General features: G+C 41.8%; 1 protein-coding gene across 14 annotated transcripts in view; it reads left to right on the top strand.

Moving 5' to 3' along the window:
* LOC147257343 (nuclear factor 1 X-type-like) overlaps positions 1-19,554 on the top strand; it is a 145,698-nt gene that overhangs the window by 56,007 nt on the left and 70,137 nt on the right. For 11 of the 14 annotated variants that reach the window (XM_086211193.1, XM_086211198.1, XM_086211195.1 and 8 more), the window contains one exon: positions 8,643-9,174. In XM_086211193.1, the coding sequence (XP_086067319.1) occupies positions 8,643-9,174 (532 nt within the window). Of the gene's footprint in view, positions 1-3,543; positions 3,814-7,090; positions 7,827-8,452; positions 9,175-19,554 lie in introns of those variants that run through there. The other 3 variants (XM_086211200.1, XM_086211196.1, XM_086211190.1) reach the window with 3 other exon arrangements.

Here is a 19,554-nt window from a genome sequence, read left to right as displayed (position 1 = left end):
AGGGCACTCTGCCCGGCTTTGGGGAGAGGTTGGCATCTCGCCTCGCCGACTGGCAGAATGAGGACCAGCGAGGAATAAAAGAATGAGGGGGAGCGAAAGAGTGAGAGAGAAATTCTCTCAATAGTGCATCTCTTGTGTGAGGAGAAGCAGGCCTCGGCTGCTGTTGGAGCAGGGCATGGAGGGGAGGGGATATCGGGTTTCATTATCTGCTTGATTCCTGCTGTATTTGCTAACCATGAGGTTCAAAGCCCTCGCTGCCGCTGTAGGCAGGGCATGGTAGCCAATGTGTGCCGCTGGCATGTGCCGACTGGAACACTGTAGGTGTGTGCAGCATGCACTTCAGAGACAGAAAGTGCGAGACAGACGCTTCCCTGTGTAGTTGAAGCAGAAAGCTGCCACCCTGAGCAAAAACACACACTCCTCTAACAACACACACACTTGGAGTATCACACTTGACCTTGTCAGGAACCGTCGGCCTCTCTTGGAGGGAAATGTTTACTCTCAATTTTACTTGCAGGACACCGGCTGTATGTGTGCGTGTGCATGTGCATGTGTGTTTGAGTCAGTTTATGCGTGTGTGTATTTTCTGTGGTGGTGCCGCCACACAAACCTTTGTAATGTAAACATACACAGTCTATATGTATTCACTTATGCCTGCATGTAACCTTATACAGGCTCTTCTAGCAGCAGCCACATGCTGAAATGGTTTTATTAGATTGTTTGTAACCTGCAGCGCCAGAATCTCTTGATTTAATTCAAATCTATAATTTTGCCCAGTTCTATTTATACAACGATAACATCATCCCTAAAAGAAACATTCTTTCTAATCCACAGTACGGTTATCAAGATGAACCGCCACTTTTGCATTATGAGGGGCAAGTGTATACTGTTTCACACAGCTGTCTCTTTATTTCCCACAATACATTTTTGTATATGCAGGATATAAGTTATGAGTTCTTTCCACAGAACCGAAATGGAAAAAAAAAAAAAAAAATCCCCCATTTATTTAACGATGAGTACCGAATATATTTTCAGTTGTCCAAATTGAATTCAGCTCTATAAATATTTCCAAAATATAAATTGGGAAGATTTTGTGGGGTTATGTGTTTATAATTAAATGTATGTGGTGAAATTTATGCATATGGGCCAGAGTCTCAGAAAAACCACATAAGCCTCTAAAAAAACCTTGGCGGAATAAATTTGAGATACATAAAAAAATCAGTCCTTGATCTTATCTTTGATCTGCTTACATTTGAGCCTGAAACGTCTGCCCAGACAAATCCATTGCACAAATGTGAAAGCATATTTGAGTATAAAATTACCCAGGTCTGCAGTCATGTCAGAAGCCCCAGCTTGCTATCACTCCTTGTGTCTCTGGAGCTGTTTAAAGCTCACTCGCGCTGTCTTTCCCTCTCAGCCTCATGCCACAAATGGCTTCCAGACTTTCACACATAGTAATGCTTCAGTGTGTAAACAGGCATAATTACAAACGATGCGCAGACACACTTTTAACATCAATCTGTGCCGATGGGAGCAGAAAGAGGGAAAGTTTTTTTCCTCTTCCAAGCAGAAGAATGGCTGAATAGGTTTGAGTTGGATGGAAATGGAAGGACTGGCACGCTGATGAGAAGTTAAGGAGGAAATATTTAAGAGGAATAATGTGAGTCTGTGTGTGTGGGTCTGTGTGTGTGTGTGTGTGTGTGTGAGCACTTGTGTGTGGGCTTGAATGGATGAATAAGTGAATAAAATAGGAAGAAAAAACAACATTATTTCTGTGATAGTTTCCAAGGAAATAAGAGTTTATGTCAACTTGTCTGTAATTATTTCATATCCCTGAGGTTTTTGAGGCTGTGAACCCATCACCTCTTAATAGGAGGGTGTTACTCGTCATTTGACTGGCCCACTCTGAGCACACCTTACTTTTCCTGTGCTCCTCGCAGGAAGAAAACATGGAAACCTTACTCAACCCACAGAAGCAGTTTTCTTTTTTTTCAACAGGCAGTGTTGGAACAGGACAACGCCTGTGCTGTATTCAAATGCTCCGTGGTTCCTGTTTTATGTAAAGTTCAGAACAGGGAGGCAGGTTCTATTTTTTTTTCATCTTTTTTGATTTACATGCAACACACAAACAGAGTAATCCAAATTCTCCCAGACCCCAAAGAGTGATGCTAAGTGCATGCATGCGCGCACACACACACACACACACACACACACACACACACACACACTCTCTCTCTCTCTCTCTCTCTCTCTCTCTCTCTCTCTCTCTCTCTCTCTCTCTCTCTCTCACACACACACACACACACACACACACACACACACACACACACACACACACACACTCACGGAGAGAAAATAGTGCAGATCTCCCACAGTCTTTCCTTGACATCACCACAGCGCTGGTCAATATGTGATTTTACACAGCAGATGTCAGAGTTGAATTCCAGTCATGACAGGCCCTGACACGCTGTAAGCTTCATCTGCTTTCCCTTTGTGTGCGTGTGCCTGTGTGTGTGTGTGTGTGTGTGTGTGTGTGTGTGTGTGTGTGTGTGTGTGTGTGTTGTAATCTTGATCAGACTTCAACAAACAAATGTGCACGTCAGATAAAATTCATCAAAATTTTCTTTCAAAAGTCAGGTTCTCAGTAACAGGCATGTGTTCAGTCATAATTATACACATATTTTCTTTAAAAAATGTGCATGCCCTTCTTTATATATTTATAATGTTTTTATTATTAATATTATTACTACAAACTTTAAGCATTTATTTGTAATTTTTACTAAAATATTGAATCATTAAATTGCAAAAAATATGCAGTGATTAAAATTATGATCAAGTAATAATCTTGATCTGTGTTTAAAGACACATTTCAAATAGGGTATCACAAAATTTCCCCATTTATTATTTAACTGTATCTATTTTATTTAGGTTTCTTTTTGTTTGTTGAATTAAAAAAATCATTTACTCTCAGTGATTAATGAACAATGTCCATTTACTATATTTAAACCTTTTGTAAAGTCGTTTGAATTAGAATTTTTGTGTTATTTAGTGAACTTTATTCGTTTTTTTTCCCCCTCCATGGTCTTCTAGTATCAAATGTTTCTTAATATGAAAATAAAATAAAAAGGTGCTCTTTGTGTTAATTCAAAATACCTTTGTGTTCATGTGTGCAGCCATTTAGATTTGACACACGTCAACACTCAAAGTTGTCCTGTCTGTGCAGGAGGAGGCTTCAGAGTACCTTGTCTTTCTTCCTTCATCAACTCTTTGAATTTGCTTGACATTAACACCACGAATTACAGTCAGGTAATTGCTGTCTACAGTGAGTTTATTAGAGCTCTTGACAGCATTGTGGGAAACGGGTCAAGTGAACCATCAGTTAACTATGACTTTGGCATCTGTATACCATCGCTTGAAGAGGAGCGTGTCAGTAATGCACTGCGGCGAATGTTTTTCCTTTACTGTGGTCAAAGTTTGTATTTTAGTTTGTCACCTTTACTGCTACAAGGTTGCGAGCGTATGAATTACGCTTCGAGTTTCAGCATTCATTTTGACCCTTTTGCTTGAACGTAGGCCGCACGCGACAAGAAAGTGTGAGAGGAGGAGCGGCGCGAGACCAGTTTGAAAGGAGAGGCAGGCTGAAACATAATTAAAATTAATAGGAGTTTTTCTAATATGAAAAAGAAGTTTTATTGATCTGAACTGGCAATAAACACAGAGAGTACCTCACGAAGAGACGGAGGGACGGACGGAGGGACTCTGAACACCGTCCGTCAAGGTTAACGAGCAGAAAGAGGGCCAGACGCTGTTAAGGTTAGCCAAAACTAACGGATGTCTCGAGTGTTGTAATTATGTTATGTTTACTGGTTTTACTTTAATGGTTTATTTTTTAGCTTCTTAACAAATTATTGCAGACTAGTGTGTTGAATGACGGGCCACAGAGAGGCTGTGTCTCATTTTAGTTAAAGACACTTGACAAGTACCGGAGCAAAACCTCTAAGGCTTTATTTAACTAATGTTTAGATAGTAAATAACAAGAATAAGTCAACAGCAGGTTCTAATTTGCCTGAACTTGGTGCTCCAGTGCGTTTTAGGCCCAACTTTTCATTTGCATTTTTTTGGTCTTTTTTTGGTCTTTTTTTTTTTTTTTACTTAAAGTGTGTTTCTGTCAGCCCTCATGACAGATTTATATGTTCCTTGTTTTAGATTTAGTTTGATAAAATAGTTGGTAACACCACCATAAGCCTAAATACATAAATTAGATTTTTTTTTAAGCGTTTCCTGTTGGTACTTCTCCGAGCTTGGCCTTACTCATAAAACTTGTAGTGGTTTTAATTTCTCTGCAGTTGTACCCTGTCAGGGCAGGAGGGGAGGTTGTCTCGCCCAGCCTGGCGAACAAAGGTCGTCATTTTCTGAAACACAGAGCAAGGCATGCAGAGATAAGATGAGCTCTCTTTCTCTCTCACTCTCTCTCACTCTCTCTCTCTCTCTGTCTCACTCTCTTTCAAATTATTGTGGAGCAGATACATTCAGACTCCTGTGGCTGAGGCCTGAAAAACTGCCACCTGGGCAAACAGTCGAAACCACCTCTAATGAGCTGAAGGAGATTTTAAAATGTCAGAAAAGACATATTAAATAATATGGTGCCACACAGACTCTTTCCTGGGCCAAAATCACAAAAGATTTTGCTATAGCTGCAAATTGTGCGCAGACCTCAAACCCTGCGTTGCTTTTATGTATAATTTAGGCTTTGGTTCAGTTTATCATAATAGTAGGCTTGGCAGTGGATTTAACTAAGTCGTGTTAAAAACAGGATTTTTAAAGGATTACAAGTCTCGTTCAAATAATATTTGCTTAATAATATTCAGGATTATTTGCATTTTCACATTAAAGTTTGCTCATTTTATTAATCCTTTGTTGTATTAAAGTTGAAAATGAGTACACAATGTGACAGGGATAGAACTGCAAACGGAAAAAGAAAAGGGTTCACTCCCCCTGATAATTGACTTGGTAATAATTATTTGTCAGTAACGACATGATGATATTACAAAATATAACTACAATATTTGACACACATCACCATCTTAAAGTCTACATATGTGTAGGTCTTCAAAACGGTGACAAATGCAAACTGTTTTGTAAATGCAATAAAATAGATGTCATCTTAAAAACGAGAGACACATCCCGTTTCATTCCTTCTCTATGTGTGCTTTGCAAATTTTTTCTTCTCATTCTCATATTTTTCTTGTGTTCAATGTGGCTGTGTGAGGCAGACATAAGTTAGCCTGAACAATCGGTATCCAGCCTGGCTCAGCCTGGTCCAGATGGGGTCTGCACCCCCTCAGCAGTAGCAGTGACGAGCCAGCCAGCCAGGCCGCCAGCTAGCTACCTACCCTACTAGCCAACCAGTCATTCACCCAGCCAGCCTTTCAGCCAACCCACCAGCCAACCTGCCAGCCAGTCAGTGGACCAGCTAGTCATCCAGGCTACGGCTTCTCTGTCAGACACTGATAGAGGGAGCAGGCCAGGCTAAATCTGATGGTCCTGGGAGCCAACCAGAGGATTCTGGCCTTTGTAGGGCATTCACACAGACTGCCTGTCCCATTGCACAGCAGAGGGCTTCAACCCACAATGAAACACAGGGCCCTCAACTTTGCCACATGACAAGTTAGCTTTTTGGGGCTGCCCGTTGCTGAGATTCCAATTTTGACAATGCCTCTGTAATTCCCATGAGCCTCATGCACTAATACATATAATTTGGACTGCAAAAATGACCAAATGTGCCCTTTTTTTCTGATTTTGAAAACTGATACTTAAAAGCACTTCTGATGAGAACAATAGTCCATATATTTTTCATATTAAGCCGTCATGGTGATGTTATTTTTTTGACAAATACATCAGATTATGTGGAATTGATCCGTGGTGAGAGCTTTTGTATCTGAAATATTTCTCCCATGGTGCATTGGGCACAGCTTGTCCCGCTGAGGTCATGAGGGTCAGCCAATGAGGAGGAGACTGCCTTGCTTGCCAGGGCAGCTATACAGCACTGTGTTCGCTCTCTTTCTGCTGTTGTTCATACCCAATTATGTCTCATTGTTTTACTTCATAATGAAAAACGATGAAAATATGGGCAATTTTCTGGTTAGACACTATAATTCTTCGAACAGAGTGTGAGACTCTGAAAGCAGTAGACATGTTATAATGACAGAATCCAAATATATTTTAGATTCTTATAGTTTTAATCATATTTATATGCTACTTACATGCTGTCCTCCGCAGCGTATTTAGCTCTCATTGTCCATTGAATCCTGTCTCTCATCGGCAAATCGGATTACTCTATTTTGGTAACAGAAACTTTTAATGTGTTTCTGTGTCTGGACTATTAAAACGGAGTAACAAAAAAAAGTGAAGGAGAGAAGGGGCCAGTTTGGATGTGAGAGTGCATTTTGAAACAGGAGAGCATGTTTTTGGATGGTATTTTTTGTTGGGGGGTAACGGGCATTTTCTTCCCCCTCCTCTCTTTGTTTGTGTGGTAAATCCAGGAGCAGCTGCTGGTCTCAGGGTCTAGTGGGATTTTGGGCCTGTGTTTTCTCATGCCATCCCATGCCAAGGTGGTGTAACGCGAGCAGAGAGGGAGAGAGGGGTGTTTCTGGAGGGGGGGTGGGGGATGCAGTTGGAGAACGAGCTGGTTTGTCGGGATGGATGTGAACACGCTGGTGACGAAGGCAGCAGGGGGGTATATGTGAGGGGATTTTAGAGCGCGGGTGCTGTCTGGATTGGATGCATGTAAAATTAATATCCTCTGGACTTTGCCTTTGCACTAGATTGGAACTTGTCTATTTGGCTAATGACGCGCCTTCTGCCTGCACCACACACAATCCCCCTCCCTCCTCCTCTCTCTCTCTCTCCACTACCAGCCACCAACCAACCCACCCCCCCACCCCCCACCCCCGCCTTTTTGCATCGCTCTCTTCCCTCCCTTTCGGCGCTGGGAGCGTGCGTATTGGCTGTGCTGTTTGAGACTCGGTGCCAAATAGGTGGGCCCTCTGCATGTTGGCACAGACTCAGTCAATGGTTAGAGAAGGAAAGTGGAGAGGAAGAGAGAAAGAGAGAGACAGAGTTGGAGAGAAAGAGGGGGAAAAAAGAAGCTGCACTCGGGTTTGCCAGCGGTCGTGCACACTCTTCCAACATTGATTCGGTCCTCTTGTTTTGTTTTGGTTTTTTTTTTTCCTTCTTTTCCTCCGTCCGCACCCCCCTTGTCCAGCTCTCTCTCCCTCTCCGAGAGTCTTATGCAGATCCTACAGAACTGAACCAATAGCGCGTAGCGCTTTGCCAAGAGTTTTTTTTTTTTGCTCATCAAGATCTTTTTTCTACATTTTTGCGAACAAAGAGGCTTGTTTATGCTTTTGACAATTGTGTCTATTTTGTTGAAATATCTCTTTTATTTTTTCTGTGCAATCTCTTTCTTTTTTACCCTTTTAAACAGAGAGATTGCTAAACTTCTCTCTTCTCCTTCTGTTGTGCTCTTAGACAGCACCTCTCCTGCAGCTCCTGCTACAGTACCTCCTGTGTTCCTGTTCTGGTATTACACTGCGCCCCCTTGGCTTTCCTCCTCTCTCGCAGCTTTTTTACCCCCTGCTGCTTTTCTTGGACAGCTCAGCTGATATTTTTGCTTGTTTTTTTTCCCTCATTCATTAGCTTTTTTTTTTCTATACGCAACATTATCACAGCGTATTTTGACTCAACAATACATTTTTTAAGACCCGTGGTGCATTTTAAGTTTCTTTACCATTGGCGGGGTGAATTTATGATGAGAGAGCAAAATGGTAACTACGAGTTTATCCTGTTTATCCTCGTTTGTTTTTGTGATAGCTGCTTTCATTAGGTCATTTTATCTTTGTTTTTTAACATGTAAATTCATTTTGGTTAAATCGTTTTAATTAAAATGTATTGTGTGAAATAATTGAATTCTGCATATATAAATTTATATTTTAATTTACAAAGTAAATGTACATTATATTTTTAAATACATTTACAATTTTTTACTTTTTTCCAAAATATAGTTGTACATTAATTTTACTCTCTCTTTTACTTCTCAGTTCAACACAATTTTTGTTTTTGCTTTTGAAATCTTGTAAGATACTTTTCTGGTTATACTTTTAAAAACAATATTTATTTATTTTGGCAAACAGACCATTTCACACTAATATAATTAACCTGGAGTAGATACTTAATTTACGTCTGACTTCCAGTATTGTGTGAAAAAGTGTGTCCTTCAATGTGATGTGCATCTCTGTTAGGTGGAGAGTGTGAAGCATCTTTTACTCTCTCTCTCTCTTTCTCTCTCTCTCTCTCTCTCACACTCTCACTCTCTCTCTCTCTCTCTCCATCTCTCTCCATCTCTCTCTCTCTCTGCGCCTCTCGCTCATTCTTTCCCTCCGCTCACACAGAGCAGGCGCCGCTCCTCCATGCTGCGCGCCGGTGCTAACTGCCTCTCCTCTCTCTTCCCATCCTCACCCCCACTCCCTCTCTCCCCATCCTTCTCTCCCCCATTTTCCCCCCCTCTCTCAACTGCCTCATCCTGCTTCCCTCCCTCCTCCCTCTCCTCCTCCACCCTCCCCCCATCCTCCTCCCTCATTCAGGATGAATTCCACCCCTTCATCGAGGCCCTGCTGCCCCATGTCCGCGCCTTTGCCTACACCTGGTTCAACCTGCAGGCCCGCAAGCGCAAGTACTTCAAGAAGCATGAGAAGCGCATGTCCAAGGAGGAAGAGCGCGCAGTGAAGGATGAACTGCTGGGGGAGAAGCCAGAGATCAAGCAGAAGTGGGCCTCGCGCCTGCTGGCCAAACTCCGTAAGGATATCCGGCCTGAGTTCCGTGAGGACTTTGTGCTCACCATCACTGGGAAAAAGCCCCCCTGCTGCGTGCTGTCCAATCCCGACCAGAAGGGCAAGATCCGTCGCATCGACTGCCTGCGCCAGGCCGACAAGGTGTGGCGGCTGGACCTGGTGATGGTCATCCTGTTCAAAGGCAGCCCCCTGGAGAGCACGGACGGGGAACGGCTGGTCAAGTCACCACAGTGCACCAACCCTGGTCTGTGTGTTCAGCCGCACCACATCGGAGTGTCCGTCAAGGAGCTGGACCTCTACCTGGCCTACTTCGTCCACACGCCAGGTATGTGGCCTACTGAATATTTGAAAATAGTGAAAGGTGCACAGCCTGCACTCACACTGGTAAACACTTGTTGTGCCAGTGTGCATGTGTATATAAATATAGACATATGAACACACACATACCTACATTCAGACACATGATTGCGTGGCACAAAAAGGGAATAACAGAAAAGAAAATATGTTATAATTTGCATGTGAGCTAAGTTAAAAAGCACTGTCAAATAGATTTTAATTTTAGGAGAGATACATTGCTAATATTAAATAAAAACTAAGAAAATTATTGTATTTCAATTAACAAGTCCAAGTAGCTATGAAAATAACTGATTGTTTTTTCTATTAGCAAACAAGGAGTTTTGTCTTTTGCCATTTTCATATTTTTTCTACTTTTCGTCTGTTTCTTGTTGTTTGTTTACATGACAACAAAGTATCAACAGTAATAAAAAAGAATGTGTGAGTGTATGTCAGGGGCATTTGGCCAGCATCCTCTGGCAAGTACGTGTTCATTTTTCTAAGTGAAACATTTGCGGCTTCATATGTGCATGTATTTTGTGTTGTTTATAGGAAGGAATTTGCATGCTTGCGTGCGTGAATGTTTTTTATGAGATTATCACCACTGTCAAATTGTGTGTTTTTGTGTGATGAATGAGAATCGCTGTTTATAAGATTGTTCTAATTCTGACAAAGTGTATGTGCAATGATAAGGCCATTGTAGCCAGGGATTGTCATTTGGCCACAGCCCAGATCGTGTGTGTGTGTGTGTGTGTGTGTGTGTGTGTGTGTGTGTGTGTGTGTGTGTGTGTGTGTGTGTGTGTGTGTGTTAGCAGAGCTGCGAGTCTCCTGCTCTCAGGCCGCAGGCTGCTGCCGCCTTCACCGTCTGCCTGAATACTTGCACCACGTTGGACCTGTCTGCCAAACACACACTCGCACACAAAGCATCAGTGCTCACAGACAGCCAGTACTATTGCAACCACCTTCACACCCATACACACATATATAAACACAGTCAAATAAAGATACACACATTTTATAAAAAAAAAAAAAGAAAGAAGGAAAAACAACTCTGTCATCTTTGTAGCGCACTTTCACACATAGAGCCAAACATGGTTTTAGCCACGATTGCGTACACACACCCACACAGCAAGCACACTCAGCCAAGGACCATCATAGATACATTTTGATACAGCCAAACAGTGTTGTATCGCAGCCATCATCATAGATACACACACTCACATTCAGCCAAACATCGCTTGCTGTAGCCTCCAGTGCGCATACTTTACACACACAGCCAAAACACTGGCTGTGTTATAGTTTTTTCCCCTCATAGAAAAAAACACTGTCACAGCAACCACACATACACACACACACACACACACACACACACACACACACACACACACACACACACACACACACACACACACACACACACGAAACACGTTTGACAGCCAAATCCTCCAAGCACACACTACTTCACCATTCGCTGGCTACATATACATACAAACACAGGCTCATGACCTAATATTATCTCAGCTGGAATTTTCTGGAAATTTCTAATAGTGTGTCAACCAGCTTCAGACACACATATATTGGTATACACACTGCCTAGGCAGAACTCTTATGGTAGCCATTTATATGAGTGTAGCCAAATGCTATCACAGCGATCCCTCAGATTCTCTCTCTCTTTCACTCACTCTCTGACTCACACAGACACACACACAGACACACACACACACAGACACACACACACACACACACACACACACACACACACACACACACACACACACACACACACACACACAGATTCTCAGTTTAGGCCAAACACCTCACTCGGCCCAAGCCAAACCCTGGCAGCAGCTACCGCTTCACTCTGTTGGTCTGTCTGTAGCGGTGATAAACCGAAGGCAACGGGCAGTCCCAATGTTGGCTCAAGTTTTCTATCTTACAGATTTAGGAGTCTGTTTTGTTAATTTTTATTTGTTAATATTTTTTTCTGAATATGATAGTTTAATTAAATAATTTTAAATCTTTTTTCTGTTATTATCACATTATTGTTAAGGATTTCTATAAAAAGGAAAAGTGTTTTTATAGTGATTTAGTGTGGACTTTGTATCAGGGAGAGATGCTATTAGATATGTCAACAGTGATGCAGTTTTACTTCAGTCATAAATTAATGATTAAATGTTGTACGTTTAAATGAAGATGAAAAAGCTGCCTTACTGTTGCACATTTCCATCTAACTATTTACAACTGTGTTTTATATTTTAATCTGTACAATAAATTCTACTTCAACCTTTGTACCTAAGAAAGCAACATTTTCCATTATTCTGTATGCAGAAATACCAACCAATAATATCTGGTTTAGAACAGTAAATATATGTGAGCTTTTCTGTGTGACTTGAAGCCAAATTTTAAAATTTCAATATTTGAAAATGGCCAGTATAATTAAAAATTGCTTGTTTTTCTGATAGTGATTATTGTATAAAGTGAAGAAATGCCTTGCTAAATCTGAATTTTAATTATTTTATACTCGGAGATGAGACAAACACAAATTCATGTTCATACTCACACAATGCATCGCAAATGTATCGTGAAGCATTTTTCACCTCCAGCTTGCTTTTATTCTTCCATACGGTGCAGGACTTTAATTTACAGCAGTACAATAAAACATGGCTGCTTGGAGGGGCTACCCAGCGTGTTGCCCATTCAGAGTGTGGAGTTACAGTACTGTAAGCTCCGTCTCATCTGCCTTGGTACTTTTATCGGCCTCCAAAGAGCCCAGGCTCAGTTTGAGTGCTGGTTTGAGAACATTTTGGGTCCATTGAGAGAAAAATACACACTGAAATGGTAAATCGCTGTCTTCAAACCTGCAAATTCAACAATTGAATCACATTTGGGTCTGATGAACCTTTAAGTTATTAATGCATACTTGAGACTAAAAAGACATGCATTTATCTGTCACATTTATTCATTATATTGTAGTTGTGCTTTTTGCCTTAATCACACAATGAATGACAAGATGTGCCCATTGTTTGTTTTTGTTTGGTTTGCATTTTGTCAGGCTTTAGAATCTCTGTCTTTCCCACTCCTCTTTGATCCCGTGCACACTGTTGTTTTGTCTCCTTAAACATCACCCTCATTGTTGCTCTCACAGAGGTAAAGTCTCTGCTGATCTCTTTTGTTTATATTGTAGAAGACAGAGAAAGAGGGAGAGAGAAAGAGTGTGTGTGTGTTGGAAAAGAGAAGAGGCTGCGATAGTGATTGTTCTGTTTGGCAGCGCCCGCGCCCCGTTGGTGTGGGAAGAAGAGAAAGACGTCTTGTGTTTTGTTTATGACAGAGTGGCAAAAGCTGCCACGGGGAATCTCTGGGCTTGCCGTCAGGCTTTCTCAGGCTGTTCTTGAGCCAGCCAGCCTTTGAGATCCTCTCTGTTACGGAGCATAACACACCGCAGCCGTAACAGAACAAACCACGCTGCCACGATACACACAACCTTCTCCCCTTGCTTTTCATACACCTCAGATAAAGAGCAACAAACCAGACAGCAACATGTCTTTGAACTTTAAATACTGGAGGAGGTCACAAAAGAGAAGAGTAGTTGTGCTGCAGTGCAGCAAGTAGGACTTATTTTTAGATTGTTATTAAGACTGAGTGACTGGTATTATAATGGAGATAGTGATCTCTTGGCCCGGTAGAGCCAAAGGTCTGCATGAACACCACTACGCACCAGCTTTGGAACGATAACTCATGAATGAAGTGTGCTGAATGGCTTACTAGCAGTATTAGTTTTGTTATATATGTCTGCCTTCAGCAACACTATCAGATTTACCTGCTTCTCATAATCCGTTGGATTTATAAAACAGTATATGCAGTTTGCCCATTTGTAATTTGTTCAAGTTTTGGAAAAATAGAAGATAAAAAAAAAACATTTGTCAGGTCCAAAGTTAGCTCATTGCACTTAGTCATACTTTGGAACTCATTCTTACTCTTTTTATTATTTCTTTTAGTTTTATTTCTTTTGTGCACTGTAAGTGTGATTATGAAAAGATGTTTCAAATGTGTTTCCAATCAAAAGTGCAGCACAGGAAATTTGCAGTCACTCCGAGGGAGGTGTGAAATGTGCTCACCGTGCCATTTCTGCCATGACCGCTCCACACTCCACACATTGCTGTACAGTGCCAGATCCCGCCTCCCTCTCGCTATAGAAGTAGTCATGTCTTGGACCACGCTGTGAGAAAGCCCAGAGAAACCCCAGCGCTGCAGCCAGCCCCTTGGCCAACTCACTGACCACAGGAAGGATTCACAAATAAATACCCTACTTGTGTTCATCATAGAGGAAAACTCCCCCAAGTATTCTAGATTTATGATGGGCCATGAGGAAGTGTGGGAGAAAGAGGAGGGAAGTGCAAGAAAAGAGTGAAACAGAAAACAGGAGAGGCATCCTGATAGTCATAGCTGATATGATGAATGGCTCACGGCATGTTAGGAGTTGACAGATACTGATGGATCCTACAGGTTCTGTTTTTTTTTCTCCTGTGAAAATAATCAATTGGTACTTACTTCCTGGATCTCTTTTCCGGCTCCCATGACATCACAAGGATTGAGTGGATTGTCCTTGTGTGTAAGTGTTTTTTTTTGCCAGCTTAGGATGACCCTTAGCAGTGAATTAAGTTTTGATTGAATGCAATCTCGGCATTGAGGGAGTCAGTCAGGTCTGAGGCCTTTGTATTGTGTGCTGTGGGAACAGGACTCATGCCGGCGAAGAAAAGCAGAGTGGATTTGGCATCAGTACATGTTCAATGATGACTCTAGCTTACAAGGGCCTGCGTCCTCTTTTGCGCGTCTCTGCCTTTCAGTCTGCTGTCAGGGGCATGTTGAGGAGGCTACATATCAATTCTAAAGGGTTAAGATTGAGGGAGAACCCCGTCACAGTGAGAGGGAGTCTTCTCACACTATTCTTGGCTTTGGAAAAAAGTCTGTGTATTTGGATAGCTAATGGTATCAGGCTAGCCAAAGCCCTGTTGTGTGCTTATCCTCTCCAAAACATGTACACACACACACACAGACACGAGGCTAACATTGGGGTGTCACAGACATACATATTGGTCCAAAACAGCAGGGTCTACATTTATCTCATGAGACCATGATGACACAAGCCGACTCGAGGGAAAATTAAAAAAACATGAGAAAAGCAAGTCTAAGACGATGTTGTTATGTTTGGTCTTATGTTTGGTCTCCCATTAAATTGACCAGCGACAACTGGCATGCTCTAAGATGTGATGCCTTTGTCCTAGAAATGGCTCCTTACTTTTTGTGTTTATGTAACGATCATAAGCTTCAATTTCTTTGGCCGTGCCTCACCAGGGAGAGAATATCTGCAATACCCCTTTGTCTTTCAGCATCGGGAGATGTGTGGTAAACAGATTCTTCCAGTGGCCGTCATTGTGGTGGAATAGACTGTTAGTGTGCTGTTTTGCTCTTTTATCAGTTTTTAATGGATCCCCTATTTCTTTTTAATTAACTCGGCAGTCTCAGGGAAGGCAGTGCAGGTAAAAAAGTGTTGGTGTGTTTACTGACATTTTCAACCTTGTCTGTTTTTGCTTGTGTACCCTAATCTCTGTAAACTGAGTATTGCTAATATCATCTTCATTGCTCATGGTGCATAGGAGCATTTATAATTGGAGATGACAAAAACCTTGTTTTTGTAGTAATTCCCAATTCCCAATATTAATTTTAGGTCAATATTAGTCATAAATTAATGTCTTTTTCATTTATATTATTGTAAACATTTGTTGTGCTAGAATACATTTATCAAAATAAATTATTGTTATTGTAAAAGAAAATACTGATACATTTACCCTTATTATGTATAGCTATTCTTTCTGAGCTTAGTGGAAAGGCATTTTAATAAATGCCCAACTATTTTTTATTTCGTCCAGGGGATATGAGGTGTTTTTACACACTGCTGAACCCAGTCTAATACCTACTGTTTAGATTTAATTACACATTAAAACACATTAACGATTGTCAAATAAAAATGGGTGTGGGCTAAGCTAAGAGCACAGTGATTAAAACAGCATTCTTTTCTTAAGCTGAATGGGATTTTTAAAATTATTTTTATTTGGAAAAAAAACTACGAGGAAAAACAAGAGGAGAGATAGGAAAAGAGTCAGTGGCAAAGAGGGGGTGGTATTGTCTGTTTGAAGACTGTCTTCCCTGTGCCGGGTCTCTTTTGAATCTTTTGAAGCTTTTGAAGCGATGCCAACCACGAAATGTGTCTGTCCCCAAAAATCATATACCCAATCAGGAGAGTTTTGTGACCTCAGAGAGCAATAGAGGAGGAGGTAGACAAGAAGTAGAGGAAAGAGTGCAGTGGGCAATGCTCAATATCAGGAAGGCCGGCCAGAAAGGATTGAGAGCCAGGGAGCATGGCTTATTCACTGGGCTGCACTCACAGCAAGGCCCTGGCACCGGCTGCTAAGTCTGGCTGACAACGCTATTCAGCAACACACAGCCATAGTCCTGCTAGAATGAGAGTGACAATACGTTTTAAATCCAAAGAACTGTTACTTTCTTTAAGTTTTCCCATTGAGTCATTTTCTACAAAAAGATGAGGTTTCTTTCTGAATAAAAAGTTAGGTCAGAACTGATTTAGAAGAAATAAATAAAAATAATCCTGAATTTATTTTGCTTATGTGGGTTGAACAATAAAGAAATTACTATGTGGGCGAGTTTAGCGCAGCAAACGAGTCTGATGTTCGGAAAGTGAGGGGAGTTGTGAGAGGAGTTGTGTCGGCGGCCGTTTTTGGCACAATGCTATCTCTCTGGTTGCAAGACGCCAAATTTTCATATACAGTCCCTGCCAACCTCCTCCCTCTGATCCTCGCTTTCTTCTCTTTTCTTTTCTGTCTTTCACTTGTTCCCCTTTTCTTTTATTCCTCTTTAGGGTTCAAATGAATGCCCTCCCCTAGCCTCATTAGCACCAAGGACTCCTGTTTGCAGCGACAGAAAAATGTATAATAATTTGTAAGCACAAACATTTTAGCACTCAATAGGACCATTATCTTTGTTTTTCTTGAAAGCAGGCCATCATGGGGTTGTGAGCCTTGATTGTTAGTGTTTTTTTTTCTCAAAATTCTCTTATATCTTTCATTTCAAATGCAGAGAGACTTTTTCATTCGGTTTTTAACTGCGTATTAAAAATTACATAATTGATCCCAGACTTTTTTCTTTTAGTATGAAATAGTTTCAGTAATGTAGAACTATTATTTTTAATAAATAAATTACCTTTACTGAGTTTAACACCCGGGACACTATTAACTGTTACGGATTTTAGTTAACTTAAAATAAGTACATTTAAAATTAATTTTCTCTGTGGCACTCATCCTCCTTGTGAGACAACCTTCATGAGGGCATCGTTTGGTGTTCATTACACCGTGAGAAGGAGAGCAGTTTAGAGATGACAGAAAGTGGGGTGGGGGGTGGCGGGGAATAAGTGAGCTAGTTGAGAAGCACAACAGAATGCAGAGAATCAAATTTGGCATGCGTCTGTGTAAGCGAGTAAGCTTCAAATCAGTTTGGACACAGATCTAGGACACTAGACGGAGAGAAGAAAGCGGGATGAAACGGGATAGGGAACGACATGGGATTGAGAGGGGGGATAGTGTGTGAGTTTAGCGAATGGGGGGGGGTGCAGTTGAGAAGAGGATGAGATGGAGGAGGTAGGTGGGTGAGGATCAGGGGGTGAGGAGGAGAAGGGGTGGGGGGTGTTGGGTAGAGTGTCCCTCAATGACGACTTGAAAAACAGGCCGGTAAATAAATGGAGTGGCAGTAAACAAGGCTCGGCGCTTCATCAAAAGACTCCATTCATCTGTGAACAGGAGAGTCTCTCTTTTCTCTGAGGAGACAGAGAAAGGAACCCACTGACGCTGACGAGAGGATGGCGCTTGTTTAGATAACAGGATGAGTTTGGAGTGGAATGGCGTTAGTGTGTATGTATGTATGTGTGTGTGCGCGCGTGTGTGTGTGTGTGTGTGTGTGCGCGCATGTGTGTGTGTGTGTGTTCGTTCATGTTTGTGTGTGTTTGGAGGGGGTGCAGAGCAGATGGGAGGTGGACAGAGTCTTAACGAGTGGGGTAAGGTGGGGGTAGAGATAGTGTGTTTTTGTTTGTTCTTTATCACTAGTGTGAATTCAGGGAAGGAGTGTTAGGGGTTAGAATAGGCCAATGACAATATGCGTTTGTGTGTATAGAACAAAGTGATGCCGGTGTGCTTTTGGCAAAGCTTATATGCGTCTTTGCACAGGCGTGCGTGCATGTGTGTGAGAGCATACGTGCATATGTCTCTGTCTGCTCATTATACATTTTTCCAGGCCGAGTACTATGCTCTCTTTTACATGACTTACAGTCCTACGAGCCAAGCAGCAAGTCTTTTTTCTTGAAAGTTGGAAGAAGCAGAGTTTCGGGGTCTCAGGGACACCGCGGTGAACCGACCACAGCAAGGTGCCGTGCATCCCTCTCTGCTTCAGCTGTTCATAATTCAGCCCATCAGCCTGTTGGCCAAAGGAGCCAGGTGTAAACTAAGAGCTTTTGTGCATTTCTGTCATGCAAACTTTTTAATTAAGAGGAAATTAATTCATGGATATGAAGATCGGGATTAAGTCGCCTCCAACCACTAAGTGGATTCTATCTAAAAGAGGAGGGCAGAGAAGCCAAGGAAGAGTAGAGTTGTTTAAAAGCTTTGAATTATCGTCTGTTCAGTCGTGCCACATTTTAATGCAAATGTTAACATTCTTTTAACTCTCCTGTAACCATTCAAGAGGATACCTTGTTTATAGTAGTGGCCTTGCCAAGTAAGATATGAACTGTGCATCTGTCACTTTTAATTGAAGTGATCTGACAGCTTAGCTGAACTGTTCAACTTCAACATCACAATAATGGAACATATAGTATGTTCGTCATGTCATTCTCTGTGCAGAGAGTCTCTTAAAAAGTCCTTTGTATGTGTTATCAGCAGCATCCAGCATTCAGTGCGTGCACGCATGCACACACTATCATTGTCTCTGTTGTTGCCTGTCTTTTATAGGTTATCAATGATGTTACTTCACTATTGAAACAAGCCTTTTATTTGACTTTTACAATCATACACACAGTTGATTTTAAGGTTATTGTGCCATTCTGGAACCTCCCTTTCCTTCTCTCTTATCTGTTTTGCCACCCCAAAGTCCCCCTCCCAACTCCACCGCCTGTTCCCCTCACGTTTATTGGACCCAAATTCGGCTGGCACCATGGCAACCAAGGCTCCCAGGGAACCTTGCCTGGGTAGAATCCAAGGTGCCTCCAGGGTGGCACTGGCTGGCGCTGTCTGCGTCAGTGGGCTGTCGCCGCAGCAGGTTGCTACAACAAGGCCATCCTGGCTGTGGACCTCCTTGGCTGTGGTGGGAGTGCTAGCTTGCTAACCTCTGTTAACCAGCTACCAGCTAACATGACCAGCCATATCCTGTGACATTAGCCACTGCTTCCACTGCTGCAGGCCTCAGTGACTGCAGCACGGGGGAAGCAAGGGAAGCATTTTACCAGTATGCATAATGATGTGGCATGGCATGGTGCCCAGTCCTGCCTCCCACATAAGAGAGAGAGAGAGACAAGAGAATGAGAGAAAGAAAGACAGCATAGAGATGCATTTTAAATGCATAATATATGAGCATATACATTTTTTGAACACCACATTTCTCTTGTGGTGTGTAAATATTCAGCTGCACACATTTGCCTCTGAGTGTCTTGCCAAATGATATTTAAATGCATGATTATGATGTGTACAGCACTGTGCATCTGTTGAGGCAATATGGTTTCATGACCGATGCTGAAAACCATCAGTAGACCAGCAATGTCAACGAGAAATTAAATTCATTCATGAGGGATTGTTATTTTATTTCCTGTTTAATTTTTTGTTTTTAACAGAATAATTATTTTTGGTCCCCAAATGTGGGGATAGGTTTCCTGTATGAAAGCAAATACATGGTCATCAGTTTGTGTGAAATCCAAAACAAGAGGGTGACACACTCATACCTAGTTTGACGATCATGTTAGTCATCCAGATTGTATTATTAATTAAAAAAAATCACTTTTATATTTATATTTATTCATCCATCCACCTGCACACAAATCCTGCAGATAAATCACCTCATCTGCTGGATTATTATCACCTGGAGCCCTGGTACACACCTACACCTACACACTCACATGCATGAACCATTTCTAGCATAGTGAGTATTATTGACCAGAGCTGAAGGATGCTGATTAGTGACACTAAAACATAGTGGGCATGTATGTAACATTTCATCAGAGCAAAAGATGCTTTTTACCTGATGCACCGGCTCCATCTCT

Source organism: Aulostomus chinensis, chromosome 8 (genome assembly GCF_037954235.1).
Source record: "Aulostomus chinensis isolate RoL2024-O1b breed Wild chromosome 8, RoL_Achi_v1.0, whole genome shotgun sequence".
NCBI classification, from domain to species: Eukaryota; Metazoa; Chordata; class Actinopteri; order Syngnathiformes; family Aulostomidae; genus Aulostomus; species Aulostomus chinensis.
This window is presented reverse-complemented; position numbering and strand designations above follow the sequence as displayed.